The 12,098-nt window shown below is 34.9% G+C and overlaps 1 protein-coding gene and 1 long non-coding RNA gene across 7 annotated transcripts; one reads left to right on the top strand and one right to left on the bottom strand.

The window, feature by feature from the left end:
• Nucleotides 1–1,486: 1,486 nt before the first annotated feature.
• Nucleotides 1,487–3,810, top strand: LOC135146291 (beclin-1-like). Of its 5 annotated transcripts, XM_064078448.1 has the most exons (10): nt 1,487–1,653; nt 1,735–1,817; nt 1,937–2,009; nt 2,247–2,371; nt 2,680–2,804; nt 2,895–2,975; nt 3,048–3,260; nt 3,325–3,456; nt 3,507–3,685; nt 3,739–3,810. In XM_064078448.1, the coding sequence occupies exons 1-9, from the start codon at nt 1,545–1,547 to the stop codon at nt 3,682–3,684; spliced, it is 1,119 nt and encodes a 372-aa protein (XP_063934518.1). In that variant the 5' UTR covers nt 1,487–1,544; the 3' UTR covers nt 3,685; nt 3,739–3,810. The 5 variants fall into 5 exon arrangements, with proteins under 5 accessions (XP_063934518.1, XP_063934516.1, XP_063934519.1 ...); XM_064078446.1 differs by having other exon boundaries at nt 2,895–3,260; XM_064078449.1 differs by lacking the exon at nt 1,937–2,009 and having other exon boundaries at nt 1,581–1,682; nt 1,744–1,817; nt 2,895–3,260.
• LOC135146292 (uncharacterized) lies at nt 3,757–5,691 on the bottom strand. Of its 2 annotated transcripts, XR_010283781.1 has the most exons (7): nt 5,607–5,691; nt 5,193–5,544; nt 4,979–5,049; nt 4,207–4,333; nt 4,023–4,154; nt 3,905–3,964; nt 3,757–3,851 (listed from the first exon to the last, which is right to left on the bottom strand). It is a non-coding gene; the product is annotated as an uncharacterized LOC135146292 (long non-coding RNA). The 2 variants fall into 2 exon arrangements; XR_010283780.1 differs by lacking the exon at nt 3,757–3,851 and having other exon boundaries at nt 3,888–3,964.
• Nucleotides 5,692–12,098: the final 6,407 nt, after the last annotated feature.

The following is a 12,098-nucleotide window of genomic DNA, read 5'->3' as shown; positions in this document are numbered from 1 at the left end:
AATAAATAAATTTCAGTAATGTTACGTTATTATTTTCAATTAATAATAAATTAATATTTATTAATGGAGCGAGCGATTCGAGCGTAGGAAAGACATACGAAAACCATTTAAAAGAATAATTTAACTTGTTATATTATTATCTTATTTAGTCAGCAGCTCAAAAGTATTTCGCTGTCCTCAAAATATTATAACAGCAAAGTTACAATTAGATACGAGCCCAGTAATTTTTTTTTAAATAAAGTCGAATTTTAAGTTCTTAAAACATTAGAGGAGGTTTTGATAAAGTGCATTGTACTTTTTTTAAGTAACTACTCAGTCTTCCTCAGTCGGAACGGAAGATGAAGGAAAACTATGTTTTAAGGTTTCCAGCGAATTCAGAACTTCATCTCTTTTTGATAAAAGGTAAGACAAATCAGTTCTATTTTCAATATTGTAAATATCGGGGAGATATTCAATAACTCGGGAATGACAGTTGATGGCTGTTTCTTTATCGCTTGTATAAATATTACTGCTATCAGTACCATATAAATTTTCCACAATGGAAGTATCAGTAGTGTTAGCGGGTGGTATTGCAGTAGTTGCTGAAGATTTGTTATTAGGCGAAAGTGAAAAGTTATTTGAAGAAAAAGGTGGTTCTTGTGAAGAGTCGCTCTTGGTTGTCTCCAAAAAGTAAGACTGCTTTAATAAAGGTTGTTCACTTTGCTTCAGTGAATTGTTCAGTATTGGTGTTCCCGTAAAATGTCTTTCAGATTGTTTCTTTAAAAATAATTCATCCTCCGGAAACGATGCAACATTACAAACTCTTACTCCTTCCAATCTTTCTGCTTCCGGGATACGAGCTGTAGAATCCACCCAAGCCAAGCCAAGTTCTTCTTGTAACCCGAACGGTATAGAATTTTGACTTTTAACCTTAGAGAACTGAACACTAACTTTTTTTTCTTGCTCAAGTCTGGAGATGACCTCTCGTTCCATAGAAAGATCGACAGACTTATAATTATGAATGTTACCTTAAGTTGTAATTTACTATAGGCAATAACATAAATAATTATATATAAGGTTACTCAATAATTAATTAATTATATACGGTATAGAAAAAGAATATATAAGATTCAGAGTATAATGAATTAGCATATTACTTGTTCTTCATTATAAAAAGTAGTGATATTTGTTTCTATTCGGGGCGCAAGAATTATTGGCTGGCATAACTCATTGACGAAAAAGGGGATCTGTAATCAATTTATAATTACAAGAGTAAAATATATATAAAATGTAATACAAACTCACTTAACTTCTTTTAAAATGGTCTGGCTATGATACATGAAATGTTCTATCCTTTAATTAAAAAAGCTGTAATTTCAATACAAATATATGACTAACTGTGCGTAGCTTCGATTAAAAACAAATTAGAGGGAAAGGGCAAAAATAAATTTCTTGAAGAAAAACCCTAACCACCCGTTTCCTAGGCGAAGAGGATCGGGTTCTCCCTCTCTTGTACCTTGCAAGGTTAATTTAGAAGTATTAAGAATAACAGTGTTTCTTTACAAATGGAAACATCCTTTTCTTGCAACTTGTGTCATTCCCCTATAGAATTATATTTAAATGAAATTCAGGATTTCTTTTCTACGTTAACTCAGTTGAAAGAACAAGATTTAGGTTGGCAAGCCTTTTAGAAACTCCAGATGGTCACATTTTACTTATTACTATCATTGTTACTTTTACTTTTACTTTATAAAGCGACTTTAGACCTTCAATGTCCTTCCAATTGTTCTTATTTTGCTTGTCAAGGGACATCTTTATCCCAAGAAGAATCCGACAGAGTTATTTTACTTTTCTTCTAATTGTACTAATACGTTTGAAACATGTTAATTCTTGCTGCCTTTAATTTATTTTTGTAAAGTTAGAGACCTTATATTAAATTTTTTTTTAATACTATAAGCCTGTTGAGGAATTTATTAAATTTTTGAGAGAAAATTCGATGTTAGATAACCTTCTTTGTATAGCTTGCAGTGGTCTTTTTTATATTTTCTTTTATTATATTTCTTTTACTAGTTTTTTTAGGTAACTTTTTTTTGTAGATAAGTTTATAAGTTTAACGTTTTTACACCATTTAAAAAATTTATTAACCAATAAACGATAACTTATATTGTTTGTTGTTTTTTTCTCTTGTAGAGTTTAATATAACTTTAGAATTTAAAACAAGTTGGCATTTCAATTTAAATTTTCTATTACTGTAAAATGATATTTAGATCAAATTATTTGCGAGCTTGAAGCGCGAATTAAGGACACGGAGGAAGAAGTTGAAGCCTTGAAATGTTTTATAAAACCACTTCAGTACAGAGAGGAAGAAGAACTTGAGAAAGATTTACAAAAGGTAGAATTTACCTAGCATTCAACACAGTTTTTATTTTGTGTTTTTGCTTTAGTAACTGTTAAATTTTACAGGGCTAATTGCCTTTTTTAAACCATTTTATAATTAATATTAAAATTTTTATTTGCTAAACACATACGGCTCTTATCTTTTTTTTTCCGCCGTATAAATCTAGAGTTAAGGTTTTAAGAAAAGTATTTCAAATTTAGACTTTTTATTAAGATATACTCGTGGTTTAAAAACTAATATTTTTTTAATGTTTATATGCTATTAAATTTTTTAAGTTACCATCGCTTAACCATTTCTTATAGCTCTTATCTGAAGAAGCTGAGTTACAGCAGGAACTTGAAACTAAAAAACAAGAAGTGTCTCGTCTTGAAAGTGAGCTAAATCGAATTAAAAAATCTTGTGTAGAGCTACAGAGCTCTCTAGAAAAGTTTGTTTGCTTTTAAAGATCCCTATGGCCTATAATATCCTTACGAAAAGCATAAAATAATTAACTACTTTAATGTATTATTATTTAAAGACAGAGTTACGCGGATATTGAAGCCCGTTACGAGCGTGAGGCATCACAGGGAGAAAGCGCACGTCTTGACTTCACCGTCATGTACGCATGCGAACAATTGAATGTGCTAAAAAGAGTGAACGTATATAACGACAACTTTCACATATGGACAAGCGGGCCCTTCGCCACCATTAACCGCCTGCGACTCGGACGCTTGCCAGAGGCCCAGGTCGACTGGCACGAGATCAACGCCGCGTGGGGATACACCCTTTGGTTCCTGAGTGCCATGGCCGATAAAATGGGGTTCGCCTTTGGCGGCTACAAACTCGTGTTTCTGGGGAGTCGCTCCGAGATCCTGCAGCTGGACAGTGGCCAGCGTTGGGGCCTGTAAGCAAGTTGTTCTCTTCGGTACGGGCCAGAAATGGGCACATGACCACCAATGCGAATTTAGATGGGCTCCAGGCGGTTTCAAGGCACTGTGGGCAAGACGTTTTGACCAAGCAGCTCTCTTGTTTTTGCGCTGTCTGCGGCAGTTCGAGCGTTATCTCGCGCATATCGACTACCAAGTAGAACTCCCATATGAGTAAGCTACTGTTCTCGCACTGCAGAGCAACTCTTATCTGTTCCTTACAGAATTTCGGGAGAGATGGTGGGCGGTAAGCGCCTGCGCCTGCAGGCACCTGGAACTGAAGTTGAGTGGACGGCCGCCTGTAGACACACTTTACTAAATCTCAAATGGTGCCTAGCGTGGTTGAGAAAGATAATTCAGGATGACGGAGAATTGCAAGCCCTAAGAATCTTAAACCGATAAAGTTTTTGGATTTTACTAATTGTTTTTTATTACTTTACTATATTAATTGTGAAGGTTTGCTGGTTTGAATCGCAAAGTGGTCACTATTAGAGGTCTATAAAACTCGGCTCGCTCTTATTGGGAGCCGACGGAATAAACCAGTAAAGTGATAGCGAGCCTCCACACACCTCACAGCAAAAATAAAGTTAGTTTGCGTTACTATTAAATAACACAGAAGAACTTCTTTAAGCGTTAAATTAAGGGATCTTTTCGTGTAAGATTTACTTTGTAGAGCGTCAATCTTATTGTGTGTCACAGCATTAGGAAAATCGACAGGCGATAATTATCGTACAGCTCACCAGCGTTGTATTAGCGCAAAGTCTCAGAAGGAGAGACGTAAACATGAAGGCGGTTCCCGCACCGAAGCCGAGAGCCAAATAACCCCCAAAGATTAGCAGATTAAAAAAAGGAGAACTGACGGGTTGGGAATTCTCAAGTAGATGAAATAAGTAACTGGACAGTATAAATCTTGTAGTAAAGAACCTTTGTACTATAAAAAAGTGCCAGGCAAAGAACAAATAGAAAGAAAACACATAGCCAAAACACGTAAAAGAGGAATTGAAGGAAAAACTTGCAGTTATCTCGTGCGACACAGTTATTGATCCACGGGCTGGGAATTATATGGAGATAAAAAAATCATTAGTTAAAACTGGTTCATATAAATTTTGTAGGATCTACGGAGAAACAATAGTTTATAACATTTGAAAATATACTAAAACAGGTGAGCTGTGAACAATATTCGCAGCTGCAGCGGAGTTTATTTTACTGTGGTAAGTCATAACAGTCTTTAGGTTTCTGCTATTTTTGAGGCTCAGGTATAAAGTTTTAATAACGTTTTATTTGGTTTAACAGGAGAGTGCGTGAATATAGAGCCCCTTAAACTTGAGAGCAATATTTAATCGCGAGTGTTAAAAAAAAATTATTGACTTTCCAGCTCTTCGTAAACGCAAATATTGCTATGCAAGCTTTATGTGCTGGGGTATTAAGGTTTTAAAAATAAATTAATGGAAAAAAAAATAAACAGTAAAAATAAAAAGATTGGAAAAGGAAAACAGATAAAAATAAGTTATTAATTTTTTTAAAAAAGGTGTAATTTTAAAATAAAACGTTATTCTAATAGCAGTAACAGGAAGTAAAACTTTAAATTTGATCTAAGTGTTAATTAAGTTAAGTTAAAGAAACAAGTTAAAAAAAATTATTAGACCTCTATGAAGTCGCATAAGTTATAAAATATATAAGTAAAGCATATAAAAACCAATGGTGATCCATTTTTTCGAAGCACTTCCCGCATCTGCGGCAATGATGTACATGAACAGTTTTATAACACTAAGAGAAAAAGTTTGTGTTTGCAAAGTATAGTGTAGAGAGAAGAGCAGTATATACAAAGTACAAGCTCTTAATACAATAATTTAAGGGAACCAAGAATAAGAAAAGATAGTTTAGAATAGCTGTGTAAGTATATGACATACCTGACACTCTTCGCAAAGGCTAGGAATTCCTTTAGTTTCAAAACGAAGTAAATCTGATGTCCTAGAAGAAGCTTTGCCAGTAGCAACTGAGCCTGGTTTAATTTTTGTTTATAAAAGCTGAATAAAGTATAAATTAAAAGGAGTGAAGGCCAAAAATATTGGTTATAAAAAACAAACTATACAGAAACCTGGATCAATAAGTACGCACTGTAAATGGGAAAGTGATGCGCAAAACATAAAAAAAAAGCATGTTGAAAAAAGTATGGTGGAAAAAATAGGTCCGATAAAAAGATAACGGTGTATAAGCCAACATGCAAGAAGCCCACCAGAAAAGATCAAAAATTGTGTTAGTCTTCAAATAATATAAAAGTGTATTATTTCGTTTAAAGCTAAAAACCAAACAAAGTTCAGTACAAAACGAGTAGAATCCCGAAAACGTCAAAGATAGGCCAGCTATTATTTAAATAACGAGGCATAAGCCAAAAGCACCATTTCAACCGAATAAACATAAAAGATTTCTACTGTAAGTAAACAGGTTTCGCTTATATTAAGCAATACATAAATAACAAATCAAGAAAAATGAATTATTTTTAAAAAAATGTGTCCAATTGACGATAGGAATAGAACTTTCAACTAATTAAATAAAATGTACCCGTACGACGTTAGAGAGATTAACTGTAACTTTTCATTTTAGGTACAAAGTGAAATTTAGTTAACCGATGACCAAATATAGTAAACTACCTTATTGTTATTAATTCTACAGTGAATTTATTTTAAGGGCATTGACATTTTACAGTGCTTGATCATTATATATGCAAAAAGGGATATACAAAGTTAATTGAATTTTTTTATTTGTGTACTTGTGTACTTAAAAGGGGCACAGCACACCATACTAAACAGAGACACATAATTTTTAGGTATTAGGTGAAGTTATTAAAATAAGTTGGTATCTATAAGCATTTGGTTATATTATATATAATTTGTAAAAAGAGACAAGAGCAGCTGTGCGACTTAGGATGTCTTTGAGCAGTCTTTATAAGTGGCTTGCGCATCTTGACTTTTACGGAAGAACTTACTACAACTGTTTCCCTTATAATTAAAGCTGCTTCTAAGCTTGTTAGCTTACAATGCATACCCATAAATACCTTATCATTTTACTTGAATTAAATATATATTTAATTTATTTCCCGCTAATTCAATTCTCTTTATTTATATTTTTCTTATTTTTTGGGCGATCTCAATGTAACAATATTTAACAAATACTGTAAAACAAAATCTCATTACTAACTTAAAAACACTAAAAAACGAAAAAAGTCTTTCAAACTTAATATAATTGTGGACACTACTAACGCTGTTTCTTTTCCACTTTGCAACTATTAGACAAAGCTTAAACAGCTAAAAAAGTCAACTTTGGTATAAAATATAATGAGAGGAGTTTCTTCAAGTAGTAATAAGTACATTTTTTTTTATTTATGATTCCTAACTTCTTTGAAGCAAATAGCAATAGTAAAAAAATAACATTAATAATAACCATAATATTTAATAATAATATTGAAAATAAATAACTAGTGAAAATAATAGTATTAGTAAGAATATTAATAACAGAGTTAAAAACGTTGATAAGAACAGTATGCACGATGGCAAAGATAAAAATTCTATACTCACCAAAAGATTTTATAATAGCCTCGTGTATGTACTTAACGGAAATTATTAGAAAGAGGTACCCGGCTTACTTTCAACTAATATAATATTTTAGGGACAAATAACTGGATAAATGGAGTAAGAATTTCCATTGAACAGGACTTTATTATATAAACTTCTCTACTAGACTTGAAAATGCTCAAATACTATACTTATCGGCTCCCATTAGAAAGAAGTAGTTTTTTGTGTTGTCTTCGAGGAATTGAATGTTCAAAATAATTAGGGTTGTCGCCCTGGTGGAATAGTATTAAGAACACCGTTACCCTTAGTTTTAGTTAATTAATCCAAAAGTGAAATAAACACTTTTAATGTTAAAAAAAAATTATTTTATTTACGCAATGCCTCTATAAAAAATTGGCCAAATGAAGAAAAAATTTCGCTGTCAAAAATTCACACCACTAGGTTCTCCACTTCCCGATACAAGAGGCGTTAAAAGCAATAAAAGCCATGCGATTTTCTGATTCTTAATGGTTTTTTCAGTTTGAAGTCAACTTAAAAATTTTTTAAAAAATTGTATACAGGAAATCTCATGAACTCAAGTAAGAAATAAAAAACAACAAACAATTTAAAGTCGAACTTTGCGAATCGAAATACTCTACAAAGATACTAGTTCGTGCCTTTTTCGCTGTTGTTTCACCCACTGAAGAATTGGTAAAGAGAAGAAAAGGGGTGTATCTCCTTGTTGATACGAAGTTTTAATTACAAGCTGATAACTCTACCCTTTAGGTGTAAACAACACTTCGGTTGTGGTAAGAGAAATTTGAATACCAATATTAGAAATTTTTGAGATCATGCCATCTTTAGTTTATAAGCTTAACCTTACGGAGGCGTAAGGGATGTTACCTACGGGAAGGGAAGCTAAAGCAATAAAAAAATTTATATTTGGTTTTAACAATTCCTTTCTATAGAAGTTTTTGTTAAAATAACCTTCTATTACTAATAACATATGGTTTTTACTCACGCATTTAATTATTGCACTATATTAAGGGGGTTGGTTTAACCAAACTTAATAGCGTGACTGGTGGTTTATTTAGCATCTATAATTATTGTCTTAATGTTCATACTAACCTAATCCTCACATTTTAACTATAGAGCCTTAATGGCTTACGTTAGAACAAAACTATCGGATGCTTATTACTTAAAGTTAAAGTCCCCACACCTCTGCTTAAACTGCCTTGGTGTTACTTTGATTCATTTAAAGGTTAAATATTAAAGGAACTTAACGTAAACCTCTAAAAGCTATGGTAAGTTTAATTTATAAAAAAGGGAGATCACTAAAAATCTGTTACTTCACAGCTCCCTTTCTTGAAGTTATCGACTTAAATACCTTGGTAACAATCTAAATTGGATAGTCCACATTAAATACATGTTTGATAAGATTAAAAGACACTAATATGAAACATTAGTGCGCTAACTCTTGGTGATAAAGCTCTTTATTTTTAGGACTTGATACTGTAATAAACAATTTCCTGCCCTTTTAAGGTGATCGTCCGCTTTTTAGTGTGGTGGGAAATCTAACTTTTATAATCTTCTAGAAAATACTATATAAGGTAATTTACTAAAAAATTTTAAAAAAAACAAAGAAATTGATTGGTGGTGTTACTAATTTTGATTGGATCCTTCGAATTGATTACTTCCAAAATCAAGCCCTCCCACTAATTTTATTGCATATTTTATGCACTAATGTATACTTTACTGTCATATATGTTTTATTTTATTTAGATATTATTTTTAAGTGTTTTTAGAAAAAACTATAGACTACTAGCCTTTTCTTTAGAATTCTTTTTAGTACTGATGTTAAGCTTTGAAGACAAAACAGCTATATGAAGAAGGGACGTAATGTAGTAGATTAACCTCTTATAATTGCTGGTATATTACGCCATTTTGACCTTCTAATCTAAAAATGCATCTTTGCAAGTTGTTCGCATTTTTAATCCTTAAGCTTGGTTCCTCAGGAATCCTCTAAACATAATTTCTTATTAATTTCGTATATTCAATGTCATGATTTCATTAAAGTGACACGCAGATGGTAGAGAAATATAGGAATCGTAATGATAAACAGGAAGATGAAAACACTTTCGTAGAAAAACAATATGAGACTTAACAAAAGAATTTTTATGTTGTTGAAAGCTAAAAAAAAAAACCAAATATTTTGAGGAATATAAAATTCATTCAAAATATAGAGGTTTCAGGTAGTGATAAAAATCGGCATGTCACATTTATAAGCAACTGAATTCAGGAAAAAGGTTAATATAAACTGGTTCGTCCAAGAGATAGAGTTGGAAAGGAGTAAGCGCTAATTATATAATTAAAAATTGGCTAAAGCGTAATATGTATTGAAATTTATGGGGTTAAGTTAAATAGCAACCATCACAAACCGCAAAAAGAGTACTGTCGGTGGTAATCAAACCACCGAACCTGACTTAACGCGTCTCTGCTCTTAAAGGCTGAGCTACGATAGCAACACTCAACCTCGGTATTATGGCTTTATGCATTTTCTAATAAATTGTATTAACAAGAAAAATTTACTATAAAAGTTATTTTTAAAAATTTTTATAATTAAAAAGCAAGGAACCTGATAATAGCATTCTTAATTTTGATTAATTTTTTAATTCCCTGTTTTTTGTATAAATATCTTGGAGCCCTTACAATAAAATTAACTCTAACGCTTTATTCTATATTTATTTTTTAAATATTTTCAAAATTTTTTTTTTTAAGTTAGTAAGTTTCCTTCTTAGAATAATTTAATTTTTTTTATTAATTAATATTTCCTGGTGCTCGATAGGGTAGTAAAAGAAAATACCCAATTCAATAGCTCTCAACAAGGTGATAGCGTACACATTAGCTTTAAGCCTGCGTTAAAGCAATCTCATATATATATATAGATATATATATGTATTTAAAAAAAAAAAAAATTCTACCCCTAACCTATATTATATATACTTAGAGCCTATGGTGCGGTCGGCGATAGCTTGTGCAGGTCCAGATTTCGTAATTGACCTCGCCTATCAGTAAATCGATTGGTGTGCTAACTGAGCCGATCGTGGACAGCGAATGCATTGGGTCGAAAAACGTTACTCAGAGGTTTAATCTGGAGATCTTTATGTAGGGGATCGTTGCGAACAAACCACGGCGCGCTCGTCGTAAGGCGTAGCAGCTTATTTTTGTCTCACTTGAAGCGAAGAGACTAGTGCCGGTGTGTCGTAAACCCAGGCAGTAGAACGCGTATGTCATGGGTCGGTCACACCACAAATACAAGCGTCGTTTGTTGGTCAGCGAGAGTTTGCTTCGGGCATAAAGTAAAGGGTAAAGAGTTTGAGCCACCGCCTAGGCCTTCGCCGCGATATAGTTTACGTGCGGTCGCCACGAGGGCTTACTGTCTGTAATGACCACTAAGTACTTCGCCTGAGGACACCAAGGTACCTAATTTTCAAAGGTCAGCGGCGGTAGTGGTAGAGTGCACTTCTTTGTGATAACAAGGGTTTTTGCTCTTTTCCGCATTTAATAGTAGTTTACCAACGACGACACCAGCTGGGAAGCTTCCCTAGGTAGTACTGCAGACATTGGTGCAACAGAGCAGGGGTCTTTGACAGGGGGTCTTTGACGAGGAGTAAATTCGCCCTGTCATCCGCATATAAGGCAACCCGCTTGTGGGGGCCGTCAGGTTGTGGCACGTCGCGTAAATAAAGTGCAAAGGGTAAGGGGGATGAAAGAGATTCATGGTGGGACTCCAGTTGTTAGTGGTCTTAGGGGTGCGCGCGCATCGCCCACCCGGATATCAAAGACGTGGTCCCCAAGGTAAGATTTGATCACGTTGAAAAGGATGGTAGGAAGGGCTATGGCGCGTAATGTGTGAAGCAAGCCCTTGTGCCAAACTCGGTCAAACGCTTTTTCGACACCAAGAATGACGGCTCCCGTTGCCTCCTTTAAAGTTCTCCCTGCCAAGGGAAGGAGTAGTTAAGTTGTGTGGCGTCCTTGGCGAAATCCGAATTGGGAGCTCTGGCAGGGCATGGCTTGCGTTCAACAACAGCTTTCATGCAGCCCAGTATGACCCTCAGCTACCTTTGCCAACGGCTGACAAGAGGCTGATAAGCCTGTAGTTGCTTGGCGTAGATGCTGGTCGTTAGTGTCGAACATCACAATAGTTGCCCTCTTACAGCTGCAATGGAAAGGTGCCGAGAGCCATCGTTGAGTTGATGAGGTAGCATACGCGTTTTACAGCCACCAATGGTAATTGCTTTAACATCACGTTTGATGGTACCGTCGGGGCCAGGTGCCTTGCTCTTGGAAAACCGTTAAGAATCTTTGCGATTTCAGCTGTTCCTCGGCACAAGCAAGGAAGTTTGCTTCACAAAGCACTTCGTCAGCAATTAAATAAGCAAGTAGCACACACTGAGCAGAGCTGGTTAGCAAAAAGTGTCGCTTTGTCAGCGTCATTTTCCGCCTCAAAACTGCCTTCTCGCATAGTAGGTAATGGTAAACGCACTCTGTTTTTGTATTTTTCCTTATGAACTTCCAGGAAGAGACGCGACCGTTACCGTTATTTATCCGATATTTTACTTAACTTTATCTCTCTCAGTCGGTTATGGTGCGCCAACAGCTCTTTCCTAATGGGGCGGTGTAGTTTATTAAGCGCTGATTTATCTTCGGGGGATAGGGATATTACCGTGGTCACTCAAATATGGCGTCGCCGCTCGCGGGTAAGGACCTTTAATCCATCAGGCAAGCGATTAGGGCGGAACTCAACTTCACGTGTTGTCGTGGCGGTGTGATAAGCCATGCTCCAAACGCCCTCGACTTCAGCAACAGCAATGTCAGGTGAGGCAAGCGTATTAAGAAAGGAGGAAAAATGTTGAAAGGTTATATCAAAAGCCTCAGAATTAACTCCAGTCCATAAAAGTTCTGGTATATGTCCTCAGTAACTCCTTTTCGTCGCACAAATCAAGCAGAACTAGCAGATGGTCTGACGAATATTCTTAAAGAGCTTCAATTGCCGTTGAAATATAAATATTTTTCGAAACGGCCATATCTAATATGTCTTGATATTCTGTCTTTGCCATGTGCGTTGAGTACTGTGGTCCTGTGACGCGCAGGCCTCGCTCGTCGGTGTAAGCTTCAAGGATTCGGCCGTGTGGGTTATTCACGAGGCTGTTCCAGGCGGGATGCTTGTAGTTAAGGCCCCCACATACAATAACTGGGGAACTA

Source organism: Zophobas morio, unplaced genomic scaffold (assembly GCF_036711695.1).
Source record: "Zophobas morio isolate AGI-343-1 ecotype UQ-CSIRO unplaced genomic scaffold, CSIRO_AGI_Zmor_V1 ptg000222l, whole genome shotgun sequence".
In the NCBI taxonomy this organism is placed as follows: domain Eukaryota; kingdom Metazoa; phylum Arthropoda; class Insecta; order Coleoptera; family Tenebrionidae; genus Zophobas; species Zophobas morio.
This window is presented reverse-complemented; position numbering and strand designations above follow the sequence as displayed.